The following is a 15,333-nucleotide window of genomic DNA, read 5'->3' as shown; positions in this document are numbered from 1 at the left end:
GACTGTTCCAGAATGTTACTTTTGCAAGAAGAGAGACAAGAGTTGGCTCAAGATTTTTGGCAGCCCTCTTCTTAGCACTGCGGTGGGCAGTTGCTCAGCCTTTAGAGCATTTCCGTTGCACAGAGCTGGGAGAATTTTACATCTTCCCACAGATTTTGCTAGGCTGTTCTTTGGCTGGAGTTCCTTAAGATTTCAAGAACTCTCTGTGCCCCTTCCAGATCATGTAGGTGACTGGTACCTGCCATAATATGAGGTGAAACAGGGTCAGTATGAAGTAAGTTGCATTGCTCTGTTAATTTCCTTCCATAGCATTGCATAAATAATATTTTTACATTTTGTTCAATATTTGTACATTCAAATTGCACTCTTATTGTACTACAATACAAATAAAACCTGAACTGGAGCCGTCTGTTACATGTGTGTGTGCCCAGGATTCTCAGATGAACCCGGCTGTTCCCAAGGGTGGTGTGGAGTAATTCCTCACTGTAGCTCGATGTGGCCATGAGTTTAAAAGAGCAACTTGGCTACTGCTGTCTGCCCTCTCCCTAAACACTTACTCCTAAGGCTCACGGGCCGCTGCTGTCACAATCAGAATCCCATTTATGGACCTGGATTTTGTCACTGGCAGCAGCTGAAGTTGCCCATGCAGATCAGTAAAATGCCAAATTCTTCTGTTTTCTTTCCTTCTGTCCTTCCATGTAGTTTATTTTCCCTCACCCTCTGTGTCTCTCTCGTGTGCCAGCTCTGTAGCCTGCAGTGAGAACCAATGAAGAGATTTGCTGTTCAACAGAGATTACTTGGGGATATTAGCAGCTCCCTGAATTTTTATATACCTACTTACAAAGTACTGTGGTTTAAGAAATGGGTTTGAATTAATACCGTTTGCAAGATGTAGAATAAACCTCACTTAAATGATACAGAGCCCAACTTTTTGTTCGTACAGCTCTCACTTACAACAGTCAGGACAGGCATAATCCTTACGTTTGCATCCCATGTGATCAGGTAGCAGGGTATAGCCACCTCTCTCACAAAAACTACAGCCAACAAATTCAGCTGGAAACTAAAAACAGTCAGGAGGCCTACGGAATCTTTAAGACGGCAGTTGGTATTGTTTTGTATGTTGTGAGGAGGTAGCCCAGCTGTCACACAGGTAAAGGTTGTCCCCTGATTTCCATGGGAGCCACATGAAAAATCCTAAGACTTTAGCAAGAGAGCCTGGTCATTAAATGCAGCAATTCCCTCATACTGCAGGGTCTCCCACTCTAATCTCTGCATTGGAGTTACCCCTGCACAGCCAGGCTTTAACAAAACTTCTGTGGTCCTCCAAGCTGTGTGTTTAAAGAATCATGGTGACCACAAATGCTGCTTTGCCTACATGGACATTTTTAGAACTGGTGGGAGATTGATCTCTTCAGTAGAATGCAGTGTTTTAATAAAAAGCCATTTTAATTTCTAATTAATGTAATGGGTTGTGTTTGCTGGCTGCTGCTGCTACTCTCCATTACTAGGAGCTTGTCCGAAGTTGTGCACTGTCGAGCAGTAATCCCTGGGATTTCCAGACATGCAGGAGTTAAGAGGAGCGTGTTAGGGAGAAGAGGAGGCTGTGGAAGAAGAGAGGAGAGGGCCTCTGCTCTGTGTGGGCAGATAAGAGAGTCACCATGTGGAGAAGGCCAATTTGTTCTGGGGAACAAATTCAGAAAGAAAATGAGGAGTTCTCTCCCCATTGCCAAAGCTGTGGTTGCAAACACACATGGCTGCATCCCAGATAAGTCATTCTTGCTACTTTGAGAGCTCATCTCAGAATTCCTATTTAGCAAATTCAGGATTAATGTTAAAAAAAAGAAAAAGAAAAGATTTCATGCATGGAGAAATGAAATTCATCATCCTGCACATTATAAATCAGGGGCCCACCATTTTAAAACACAAAAATTATTACAGTAGGCTTTCAGTGATCGCAATATAATGAAATGATGTTAACAATTAATTTGTGCCACTTAAAAACATTGAATGTATTAGCATCTGAAGCAGCGAAGCGCTCACATTAACTCACAAGTGTTTTTTTTAAATTCTGACAGTCAAAAGACTATCCAAATCTTTTAAATGCTCCATATAAAAAAATAATACGACACATGCAGTAGTCTAGAAAATTTTATTATCTCTACTGCCTGTAGACTGCTCTAGAATTTCCATTTAAAATAATGAAAATGCTTAGGTTTTACATTTTTAAAAAAGTAGCCAGTACAATAAAAAAAGGACATTATTAAACATAACAGAGTTATAAATATACATACACTTTCACCAGAAAGAATGGCACTGATTTATCTTCACAACAAAGGGACTTATTTTGACAAAATGTCATGTGCTCCTGAGGAGGAGTGCTGCGTACACCATCAGGTACTGGGATACTCGGGTACCTCCAGCTGTCTCCTTACCTGGGCGGGCAGGGATGCTGGGCTCCTCACCTCAAAGACCAGGGACTCCAGGAAGTTGAGCGTCCTGTGGATTCTCTTTGGGCAGGGGATATCGAACACGTGAAATGCAGCCACCAGCGCCGCCAGGGCCATGGTGCAGTCATCGAGCTGAGCTAGCTCTTCTCTTTCTACATACAGTGCAAACTCGCATGAATTCACATTGAAGGGATTTTTTACTTCCAACACTGGTGTCACCACCTTCACCTAAATTAAAAAAAAAGGGTATTTCAAACGATGTCACAGCATCGCTTTGGTGAAGAGGTCGGAGAAGTAAGTAAGCATAACACCGCTTTGAATTTAGCTAGTATTTCTATGAATATTTGCCTTCTACCCAAAAGGCAGGCTAATGTCATCCTTTTCCACGTGAGCCACCAAACGGCCAGGTGATGTGCCCAGGCAGCTCATAGGAGGAAGAGAGACCAAGACTGTCAGTGCTCTGTCTCCTACCTCCTCGTTCACTGCAGCAAACAGACTGGAATCGTCTCCAAAGACATCTGGCAGGAGTAAACATGCAGCAGTCATTTTCATATCTGTCAAAGGCAAGGATTTCTGCTAAATAACAAATGAAAATGTTCTGGCACTGCAGTATCATCCTGGAAAAGCAGATTGCAGCCTATGAAATGGTTAACAGCTCAGCAGTGGAACTGTTGTTTAGTGTATTTTGAAGAGTAGTTTGTACCACAGTGAAGGTTTAGGTGCCTCAGCTGGCAATGGGCAGTAGTACTCAAATCATTCGTGACACTGCTACTCAATATAACAATTAAATTTCTCTCACAATAAGTAAGTAGGCCTTTGGGTTGCTTCTAGTGGAGTTTGTGAGCTGAGTAACCCTCCTGCCCCCATCGCCTGTGCCCAGACTACTCCCTCCCCAGTAAATCAGCTGTCTCTGGGGAGCCCTGTTGCCAGAGGACTCCACTTTGAAGGCTGCAGTACAAGCTGGTGCTGCAGGACCTCCTGGGATGTGGTAGCCACCACCCCTCTGGTTCAGCTATTAATGACTGTAACATCTTTTTTGCAGGTCAGACTTCTGGTGGTGTGCGTTTCACTGAACCTGTCCTGTCAGGCATTTATTATCTAGGTGCCAGGTCAAGTTGTTTGAAAGAAAAAAACAGGAAAGTAAAGCCTTTGGGGCTTTACTAAGGTATGAGTTGAAATCTTTGTGGGCATATTGTCTAAGAAAAGGGGAAATTACTTGCAATGTCCATATTTTTCTAAGGCCAAAGGTATGAGTAGAAAGTCCATAAAGGCTTTCTGGATTAGGCTGTTCGTTGACACTTTTTAATCTATCATGAGCTATTGAGTACTCGTGTTTTTAAGCTTAAAGGAAGAAAAACCCAGTATGTTAATCTACTCTGCTTACTTCTTTAAGAAACGACCCGGTAATAAAAGGAGTGAAACTGCTATAGGAAACACACGTGTTCATACTGTGTCGCCTTTGATTTGACACCCTGGCATTATGCTTGTTTGATAGAAAATGTCAGTCAACGGAGCACTTCTCACAGAGCTAAGCTCAGGCATAGGCGTCTACAGCTGCAGTTTGGGAAGAAGGAAGATTATGAGTAACTCCTTCAATGTTTTGTCCCTGCAGAACCGCACTCCCAGACTTTTCAGACTGAAAGAAGTTGAGTGGTGGCAGGTCCTTGCTCCCTCGCAGCCAGCGAGCCAAACACACCCAGGTACCCGGACCTCTTTGCATGACTGTGGTACCTGCTCTCCAGAGGTACCAGTTTGTGCACTTTTTCCTGCAATGTGTCTCTGCAGAGACGAGGTACTTGAAGTAGAGGTAGCGGTAACTGCTACTTCTGTTATTTCACTGGCATGAAGGCTTCACTCATAGAAACAGTTCCTCTCTTTCTAAAGGAAATAATCTCTTTTTATGGGACTATTTCTCTTTCTAAACCAGAAAATTTGTTTTCTGTATGCATTTTTAGAAAATAATAAGCACTTTTTTACGTATCTAGAAATAATTCTGCTCATCTTATTTTAAGGCAGTTACTAATTTTATCAAACCTGCAATCTTTTGTTCAATAGGAAAAAAAACGTTTCAATAACTGACTGACAATTTTCCTAGTAATTTATTAGCTTTTATTCTTAATGCTTCCCCATCACTATATATTTTTCAAGCAACTGTTTAAAACATTTTAAAATGTTTTTGCAGTAAAATTAGAGCTAGTTTAGTTACATAAGTAAGAACAATTAGCTACAACAAAACTCTGATATTCAGAGCATAGGAGATTTGTACTGACATTTCAGAATGTCTTCCTCTGTGTGCCGCTTCAGATTTTCTTGCAGCATAATGTTAATTGGATTATTTCTCACCACATACAAAGATAGTATGTTTTCTGAGTAAATCTCCAAAATCTCAACTGTTTTCTTATAAATGTCCATGTGTGTGAGAAGCTGGAACTCCCTAAAAAGCTAAAAGAAAAAGAAAAATTTGGTATTATTGCAACCCTCAAAACCAAAACTGAAAACAACACGAGGTGCACGCTTTGAAGACAGGATAAGGCTAGCTCAGTAAAATCAGGTTATAAACTGGAGGGGGTGTTTCGTTTCTTTTCAAAGCAGGGAAGAAATACATCAAGTAACACCAAAATACTTCAGAAAACCCACTGGTGGTGTGTGTGGCATGTTTAACACAGGACTGGTGAATCTTTTGAAGTGGGGTTAGCAGCAAAAATATGAATTAGATTAAAGAGCACAATGTTGATGGATACTTCACCGGAAATATCCACTAAAATATGTGTCTACAGTTGTATCACATCTGTAACATAGAATTCAATGTCATTATTAAAAATAGCTCTGTTACCTGATAAGGGCATCTTAAGAAAGGAAATAGTCTAAGAATGTCTTTTAAAGGTGCCTTATTGCGGATCATCTTCCTCCGTATTTCTATTGTCACATTCATTCTGTCATCCACTTCTTTCCAGTTCCTTTGAGTTTTCATATATTCTTGCTTAAGCCACTTAATGTGTACACCCATTGCACTGCCTTCACGATGAACAGGTTCTTCCTATCAAGAAATGAAGGACAGAATTGTAACAAATCAGCTAGCATTTTTATCTGTTGTGGCTTGTGTGATTTGAGTGTAGTCAAAGTGTAAAGCTCAGCAGAAAGTACCTATAGTGTGGTTTCAGTACCAGCTCTGTGAACTCACCCTCGTAAACTAATATATTAAGATCTGTTTTCATATAATACTATAGCTATCAGCCAAGTCTCCCAAGCTCAAATTATGTATTTGAGGATATTCATGAAATTCCTATGCCTGAGTCTGGTTTGCCTAATTGTAGTTTATTGGAAATTAGTAGGCAGTTCTAATGATGACTCAGTGTTTAGCAATATTAACTCTGTATTACCAAGAGAAATAGTATTTTCTTCTTACTCATACAGGTCCTAAAAGCAGGACAACTAACTTTCACATTTATGCGACTGAAGTATTTACCCCCAAGGAGACCAACTGAACTAAGAAAACTCTTAATGGAAAGCATTATTTGAGCAGTTTGACCGTTAGTGTTTTCAAAGAGCTATTTTGGACTTGAAGATTGTTAACAGTCTTCCTCAAAATTATTATTATTGTCCCTGCTGTAAATCCAAACCCAGTAATTACTAGGAAGAGGAGTGGCTATGCAAAGCAGTACATCTGTGGCAGTGGCCAGAGGACGCAGTGAACTTGTCCATTGAAACAAGCTGAGACAACATACAGATGCACTGTTAGTACAGTTCCCACTCTCAGGCTGCATTTACACTGGCTTTTACCATACGTGTTGTCACTGATGCAGCTGTCGTCTATGTCAGTGGTGGCCTGTGGGTCAACACCAGAGCGAGTTGAGACACTTCATCCTGTTCCCCAGAACATTTAAGACATAGAGCTGCAAAACGTACAACATCCACAACTGCTTCACAGTGCTCTGTATGTGCAATTAAACTTTCCAGTTTAATTAACATCCTTTTTTAAATTGTGCATGTGGTATTCCAAAAATGGTTGCACAAGGTACACAATTAAAAAACTCTCTCCCTTCTACTATTCTATCCATGGATTTCAACAGCCATTGGTATCACAGAAGAAGATGAGCCCTGTATGCAGGACAGTTACCTACTGGGACCCCCGCAGGTACTCCCCCGGCCCTTGCTAGGATGCTGTTTCAGCACAGTCTGCACTCTTTCTAATAGAGGATTGTAGTCTTAATTGCATTACAACAGTAGTGTTTGTTTGTGAGCAGCTTGAGTAGGCATTCCTGTCCTCTTCCGCAGTGCACAGGAACAGAGGTGGTGGGTCGGGTGATTTAGTCCAATACCCTCCTCTACCTGGCTGAGAGGGGTGCTGGGAAAAAGTGGCAAGTAAGGACGACTGCGTAGTGGTACTTCCCCTGAGTCCTGTCAAGACTCCACTGAACTGGGGTTACGTCTTCATAGTTAATAGCCTTCAGTAGATTTTTTTTTTTTCCTTCCATTACTTCTCTCCAGTCACTTTTCCAACTCTCATGAAATCGTACCTTCCACAACAGCCTGCGTTAAATGCGGCAGTTTAACTATGCCCTGTCAGAAGAAATGCCTTCTTTTGTTTGTTTTCTCCTGCTGCTTCTGCCTTCTAGTTACCGTACTGGATTCCATACCTGTTCGCCATCTCCTTGCCACTGTAATTTTATAACTATGTCATACTCTGACCTCAGCCACCTCTTTTCCAGCCAAGGCTGTCCTAAGCTATTGAATCATTCCACTTATAAAAGCTGGTCCATACTTTCAATTATCCTTGTTACTGTCTTCGCATATTTTCTAATTTCACTACAACCTTTATGAAATGGGTACAGTTAAACTTCAAATACTAGCTGAGATGCTGGGACACCACAGGTGCATACAGTGGAATAATGTGCTCCCTTTTGTTTCTTTCTTAAATAATTCTGAGCATTCAATATACTTTTTTGGACTGCTGCTTAGCATTGTGCCAAATTTTCTTTGGCATAATATAAAATTATCGTTCGTGAATGGTAATAATAAGCTCAGAGCCCATCACTGTAAATGTTGTTAGGACTGGGTTTTCTTCTTGGGCCTTATTTTACATCTATCACTATTGAATTTTATCTGCTGTTTTTTTGCCCTGTCACTCAGTAGCATGGGGTCCTTGTGAAATTCTTCAGTCAGTCTTTGTCTTTAGTACCCTTAGTAGCATCACCAAATGTGGTCAGGCAACTATTCTCCTTTTTCCACATCATTTAGAAATTTATTGAACTGCATAAACTAAGCATTAATAATTTTTTCCAGATTTCTGTAAAAACCAACTATTTCTACTTAGCCTTTTTTGTTCTATGTTTTAACTGTTTATGCATGCAAGGACTTTCCTGCTTATCCCCTCAAATTATATCCTCTAAGAGCCTTTGAAAGGCGTGTGGTGAAATCTCTTCTGAAGTTAAAGTAAACTATCAGATGGATTTCCCATGACTTCAGGGTTGTTGAATATTTCAAAGAACTCATGAATTTATGAAGAATTACTTCTGTTTACAGAAACGCCATTGATTCCTTCCCAATGCGTTCATCTCTTGGGTCTGCATTACAGTTCTTGCCAATTTGGCCAGTAAAGACAGCAGGTTTCTTGGTCAATATGTTCCCTAGCTCTCTCCTGAAACTCTAGAAACTGGCATCAAATCAGCTACCTCCAATTTTCTAGTATCATGTTTCATGAGAGAAACTGCACATCACAATTAGAAAATTACCTATTTTATCCTTGGACACATCTGAAAATTTTGCACAAATCTCATCTGGTCCTGGGAATGTGTTACTGCTCACTTTTTAGTGTATTATTCTGTAACCTCTTTAGTGACACACAATCTGAGCCATATGCCTCAACATTGCCTATGAAGAATGGTCCCAGTAACGTGATTGCCGGAACTCCTCGTCTGAGAAGCCTTGCAAAGTCTGTCTGTTTTTTCTGGTACGGCTTTATATTCTGCGAGCACTCCTGCACCTGGAGAGTGCATCCCAAAGCCTGTCCCTTAGCGGCATCAGGCTTCCTGCTTCTCATCTGTTTGAAAAGCCTTTATAACCAGTGCAGAAAAGGCAGAAAACCACAAAAACAATTCTGGGTAAATCTCCAGTGGATCGCTCACAGTCATCCGAGTCCTGTTTTACTGCTAGTATATGTCATCTCTGCAAGCTCCCTGCCTCAGTGTTTGGTATTTTCTGGTATCTGATTTATATTGGTTACTGACTGTGAATACTATTCTGGTATTCACACATCCCCAAGTGGGCCGTTCAGCTGTGCCTTAACCTGTTAACTTGCACTAAGTTGGATGGGCTATCTCTTGCTTCGGCGTGACCACTGCACAAAAACAAGTGTTGGTCCATTCTTGTCAGTCTCAAGATGCTCGTGCTTTCTCACACATGCACACACACAAACTTGGACTGTTGTTTGGGGCTTTTTAATTACATTTATGGGTTTTACCCTGTGCAAGGGCTAGTTTGAAGTGTCTGACTCCAAACAGCTCTGTTACTACTGGCTTCTCCCGTGGGTCTGCTTCCAAGCCTTCTGCCTGTAGAGCAGGAGCTTCTTCAGCCACCTGATGTGGAGCACAGCAGCTCATTTCCAGAGGGGCCATCACCTTCAGTGCCTTACTTGCAGAGGCAGGAAAGCAAAACAAACTCAACCCAGTGTGCTGTAACCACAGACAAACTGGCTGGGTTGCTTAGAAACAAACACCCAGGAGAACAAGTTGTGACCTTTACTCCAGCTTATCTCCGTCCCCCTTGTCAAGGCAAACACTGCTCACGTTGATGGACTTTCCATGTAGTCAGCTCTGTCCTTGAGAGCTAGTTTAGCTAATGACGTTATTAATTAGCTAAATGAGACCATTTGACATTTTGTAAGCACCAATGGCAACCTACCAATAGAAATACGGCAGTGGTATAAGGAAGAATTGCTGTCATACTTATCTGTTAGGGAAAAAAAATGTGATGGAAGGCCAAACTTCATTGTGTAAATCATCCACTACATATGAGTAACAGAAGCAAAAGTCAGTGGTAGAATTGGTTCTCTTGCAGCATTCAGCCTGCTTAGAACAATCACTATCTGTAAGCTTTTCACCTTTTTAAGCTGCACTTCTAGGCTGAAGAAAGGCATTGGTAGTTCTGAACTTCAAGCTCTTTAACATAGCTTGTTTAAACTAGTAGTCTATGTAATGGATATACACACCCAGCCATAAAACACATCTTAAGACTTCAGTCAAATAATAGAGCTCCAGAAATGTACCAAGTCTGTAGTAGTACCGTTCGGATACCGATTAACAACAGTTTTCTACTGGCCTTAGTAGCCACTGCTGTTTCAGAGTTTACTTCTCATTTATTAAAGTGCAGTGGAAACATAACAAATAAAGTATCTTGAGGATGGGTGATGGGAAGTATGATGTAAAACGCTTGGGCTGTTGTAAAACTATGCTTGCAATGAAAGAGCAAGCAAATACTGAGTTCTAGGGTTGGCATTAGCGACCAAAGTTGCTATGGTTTTGGGGACTCCTTGGCTTTAATACAGTGGCAGGTCTGTGCCTGTTATGTCTAATCACTTCATTGCATTTTGTCTCTGGACAGTTTCATTCCTACTAGGGAATACAAACAATATACTATAGTATATAGTGCTATGTAAATATAGATTAGCTGATAACTGGGAGGATGGATGTAAATCATTGCATATTTCTAATTCCAACTGATTTAATGCAAGTGCTGCATGTTTTTTGGTCAAGAACTGAACAGAGCAATGGGACCTCACTGGTACATTAAGTCGAATTATTATCGATTATCTTTAGCAGAACCAGTGTGGAGTTAAAGAATAGTGAGCTTAGATGTTTGTGGATAAGTAGCTGTTTTCAGTCAACCTAGCCGAAAATCTGAAAGGCAAAAGCATTCTCATTTATGTTGTGCATTATTTCTAAGGATAGTTTCATTCAAATAAAATCTGAAGGTTTTCGATAGAGCAGGAAAGTTTGGCAACACTTGAATTTTACACAAATGATTTATTAGATTCTAATATCCAAAGAAGTTCTTGCTTTTATTAAAAAAATACAAAATTACATGTTCTGCTTGTAGCAGAACATGTTCAGTGTGTAACTTGCTTTATAACTCAATTTCCACTATCTTCAGCCCTTCCTATTTCGGAAACTTGCCTTTTTTCTAGTAAAGTGCAATGAATATTAACTCAGTTGCACCTAAATGCAGAGTTCACTTAGAATGTTTTCATTTTCTCCTTTTAGTTTTTAGTTTGTCAACAGGTTGATTTTTAAGGTAAGTAGAAAAGTAACAGAGGTGGCTTTCTTTCGGGAGAAAGAAGTTACCTCAGTGGGACACCATTATGCAATGTACTTTAAGTTTTATTGGAGAATGAGTTCAAGTGTGATTTAAAATCTTTTATAGTTAACTTTAACATTGCTGGTGTGAACAGGAAGAATCTGGGTTTGGAAAGCTGGTTACTCAACCGGTTATCAGCCTATCGCATGCTAATGTAGGGAGGACTCTAAATCCTCTCCACTTTAACCATCCAAGCAAGAAAGCTAGTGACAGCACAGCAATATTCCAGTAAAATTGTGACAATAAAGTTAAACCTCAGTTATTTCAATACATTGCAGAAAAGCAATCCTATCTAGACAGAAGCCAGGATCTCCTATCTCAATGTCTGAAGAAAAGAAGCCAAAGGTAAGAGGTCAGCATGTGTGCAGGAGAGAACTAAAAAATAGCCTTTTTAAATGAAGAATCCTTCATTCTTGAGGTCACCCAAACTCCTCTGGCCAGATTTTGAATTGTGTCACCAGTAACATCCATTTCCCTTGCGATGATAAGGACAATGTTAATTGGTGATCTTTAATTATTTTTTTTAGTATAGAATTTTGTCTTATTTGGCAATGTACATACTTACAATGTAAAGAATTTCTTTTTAAATAATGAAAGTTTGATTTTTAAAAAAACAGTGTTTCTGGAACAAACGAGAATTTACCTCAATGCCTTTAAAAAACAAGCTGCCTTTTTGTCACAAGCTCCTGAGAAATACCACAGAATAGAGAAAAAGGTCAGAAGGATGCAGAAAGGAAGTTAATGAGGTAAGCAGAGGATATCCAGTACTTGTACGTCAGTGTCACCTAGACCTTGCCCAAGGGAGGGATGGTCCTGCCAAGGCTCTTAGCCCTTCTGTTAGGCTCACATGCAAAGGGTGACAGCAGTAGGGGGCCCATCCCTGAGTGCCCATGCCCGCAACTACCTTTAACTTCTTGGCATCTCAGATATCTGTGACTAAAGCCACTAGATCTAGGAGCCACACAGGTTGTGGGGCTCTTTGCTCACGCTCCAGATGTCTTTTGACAGTGACGTCCAGTTCATATTCACAGTTCAACTCACCATATACAAGTAGATTGTATTAAGATGCTCGCATTAAAAACAAGAAAACATACATACGTAAAACAACTAGACTCCAAATCCTTCATGTATCCCATTTCCTGAAGCAAGAGGATAGTTAGTCATTTGGTCAGAGACAGGTGTTTAAATAAAGGCCCAATCCCTTAATGTCCTTTTGGTGGATCTTGATTTTTCCCAAGATACAGCTAGAGATTATATTACCCTATTCTTGCAAGAAGCCTCAGCTAGTGGGGCACTTCTATTAGTCAGTGCCACGGCCAGGGAAGTGAAGCTGCTACATCTCTTTGTGGGGAAGAAGGGAGCAATTCTTAGACATGATGTGTATCACCAAGGTCTATCTAAGCTTTCAGTTACTGTTGAAAACCAGCGTCATAAATCCTAAAAGTCATTAATGTCAAGTAACATGACTGCCTAATCACGGGGTGATGAAAACTCCGCTGGTGAGGACAGCAGGCACCTTTTGCTCTTTACAAGGGTTTACACCAGTTCCTGAATGGAACAGCCTAGCTGTTGCTAAAGGCAAAGATCAGGATCTCTTTTTTTGAAGAATGCCAACAGGACCTACTTACTCCTCAGTTTGAGAGACTGAATTCGAATAGGACCAGTAGAGTTAAAGAGATGGATGTGGGGAAACTGCACTGCATCCTGCTGTCTGTTCACTGCCAACCATGGATTCAGGTCCCTCACCTGGGATGCTTTGGGAATATTCCTTTGAGGGAATTCCTTTGGATGGAGACTAATCTGCTTGCTGGAAAGGGTAGAAACCATGCGATGGTAGTGAGAACCATCTTCTGGAACAGCAGTGCCACATAGGAAGGTTCGGTGGTGCCAGCACTGAATGGGAGCTCGTTTTACACCATACTTTGGGACTGAGTTGCTGATGAGTAGCAGTGCTGGTACAGCTGTTTCATTGCCTTTCATTATTGCTTGTCAGCTCCCAGCAGCAGCTAATAATATTTCCTCTGAAAGAAACATTTCAAATTTTCCTTTGCTAGATGCCAATGCATACTCCAAGTCATGTTATTGCTTAGAGCATTGATGCAATAACACTTCTTGATTGCTGAGTCTACCCGCATCAGAGTTAGCATCAATGCTCAAGGTACTTATGCGAGAAAGCCTGACAGTAGCAGTTTCAATGTCTTCTCTCTGCCTAAACAAAGAACATGATGCTTGCATACTCACACTGGGAGCATGGTGGGACCCTGACTTGGGTTAATCTTTTCCATTAATTGGGTTTTGTAACTTCTTCAGGATGAGAAACAGCTTTCACAGGTAGTTAAGTGAGCATAATCTGAATCTTGTGTCTAGATTTTTGAATACTGAAAAGTGGGTCTTGCTATTTTGTCTGGAATACATACAGATACAAGGCATCATAAAAACACAGTGTACGGAACAGTTTTTAATACCACTGTTGTAAGGGACAGCCTTTTTTCTGTGGTGACTTTCAGGTGCATCATAATGGCATTTAGTATGCTGAACACTGGGGCATTTTGTATCAGGACGAATGCTCAAACCAGGTTATGATCATTAGAAAGCGAAGATTTGCTCAAGAACACCCAAAACTCCGCAGACTGATCTGGGACAAGTCTGAATCTGAAAGGCAGGCAGTAACCTGGACACCACTCAGGGCCCATCTTCTTGCCCCAGAGGGTGGGAGAGAACCGAGAAGACATCGCAATTGCACCACCTCTCATGTCCAGACACTGAACACAAAGACAGCTGAAAGAGCATGGGCAGGCTGCTTTCATGCAAAAGGAGCATGTAACCTACTGCAGGATCCACGCTGTACTTAAATAAGATGTTTAATTAAAGGAGGCTCTGCTTTTGTTACACATAATTACTCTTTTGAGCCAGGCAGACGCTTTCAGACACATGGCAATGCTAACTGCAAACTTTCAAAGCCACAGAAGTCAGTTTATTTCTGACCACAACTGCTTTCTGATCTTTAGGCTGCCAAACACACAGCATAAACAAAATGGGTGAAATCTGTGTTCCTCTACCAAGGGACAACCCATATTTCACACTTTATGTTAACTCACAGAACAATGGAGATACTGAATGACATAAATAAGAAGGTGAAGCAGAAGATGAACACCAGGAATTTGTGTTTAAAGCTTTTGCTTTGGCTCTAAAAGCATTTTAAAATATTAGCTAAGCAACACCACACACTATGTATGCACATCAAAGTTTTAGGAAAAAATCACATTACAACAGTACAGCCATTGAGCGATCATTCATATATGCACACTCATGTTCTGGCTGTGCAGACATTCAAGCACTTGATTTGGAGACTTCAATATTAGAGGAAAAGGGGCTGTCACCCCTGCTTCATCTGTGTATAGCATTCACAGTATAGATGCCACCTAATGCTATACCTGCCAATGGTGCCGCTCAACCACAAGACTCGGCCAAGGGAGTTTCTGCATCTCATGCACAAGTTGTTCATCCTTTAAGAGTTTTACAGACATTTAATTCATTTGGTTACCTTTTTCCCGTGCTGATGCCTTTTTTTTCGTCCTCATTCCTCCCTTTTTCTCTAGCCGTCGCCTCCAAATCCTATTCTCGCCACACTCCTTGAAACCTCGTTTCAAGTTTCTAACTCCTGCAGTGGCATAATCTCATTGACAAACATGATGTTAGTTATCACCTCAAAGAAAACATATCCCTAGGAAATGTCTAACTTGCCTAATTTACCTAATTTGAGGTAAAAGAAACTCCAGCTCACAGGGTAGACATCACTCAATCCTGACTCCTTCTTTCATCAGAAGATTTCCAGATCACGTTGAGCATAAAGCCAACAGGGTAAACTTCTGTGAAGCACCCCAAAGCAGCAACTTTTCCATCACCATTTTTCTCCTCACAATGAGCCCTAAGACCACCCCCAGAGGCTTCAAGCAGACGCCCAGCTTCAGTGTCAGTCTGACTTTGGCAAAAGGTTGCACAGGCTGAAGAAGGGTAAAGGCAAAAGACAGCATAGACCATCTGCTTCACCCCATTAAATGGCTGGCTTCCTTCAACAATTAGCTCCCTCGTGCTGGCTGGTTCAGGGACTGTCTTCTACACCTGCCCTGAACCAGGTACTTGGTGCAGGTTAAGCCTTCCAGGCCTTGTCATTAAATCTGGCTCTGGGCACCTAAGGTGATCTTAATGTGGATTTTGGCCAAACTCAGGAAGCCCATCACACAGCTTTTCGACAATCCTCCTCCTGTTTAAAGCCAGGAGGCCCATCCATTTTCTCAGAGACAAGCTCGCTCTCTGAGCCTCCTTAGTTAAGGGGAAGCCTCAGCCTTATGGCAAGAATGTTCTCACCAGCTTCACTGCTCTTGTACTGCACGATACGACAAAAACAAGCACATATGGTGCCCAGCTTCTACCTGGATGCCTCCTGGGCCAGAGGTCTTCTCTGATTTTCATCTGGTCCTCTTGGCACAGAGGTCTTCTCTGATTTTCGTCTGGTCCTCTTGGCAGAGGATTT

At 41.3% G+C, this 15,333-nt stretch overlaps 1 protein-coding gene across 1 annotated transcript in view; it reads right to left on the bottom strand.

The window, feature by feature from the left end:
• Positions 1 to 2,390: 2,390 nt before the first annotated feature.
• SAMD3 (sterile alpha motif domain containing 3) overlaps positions 2,391 to 15,333 on the bottom strand; it is a 25,859-nt gene continuing 12,916 nt past the window's right edge. The window contains exons 5-8 of the mRNA XM_009582599.1: positions 5,281 to 5,484; positions 4,718 to 4,889; positions 2,919 to 3,001; positions 2,391 to 2,675 (exon numbers count right to left, since the gene is read on the bottom strand). Coding sequence (XP_009580894.1) covers positions 2,391 to 2,675; positions 2,919 to 3,001; positions 4,718 to 4,889; positions 5,281 to 5,484 — 744 coding nt within the window. The remainder of the gene's footprint in view (positions 2,676 to 2,918; positions 3,002 to 4,717; positions 4,890 to 5,280; positions 5,485 to 15,333) is intronic.

The sequence above is a fragment of the Fulmarus glacialis genome, unplaced genomic scaffold, assembly GCF_000690835.1.
Source record: "Fulmarus glacialis isolate BGI_N327 unplaced genomic scaffold, ASM69083v1 scaffold39667, whole genome shotgun sequence".
Lineage (NCBI taxonomy): Eukaryota > Metazoa > Chordata > Aves > Procellariiformes > Procellariidae > Fulmarus > Fulmarus glacialis.
Note: the sequence above shows the minus strand (reverse complement) of the source record. Positions and strands in the feature narration are given on the sequence as shown.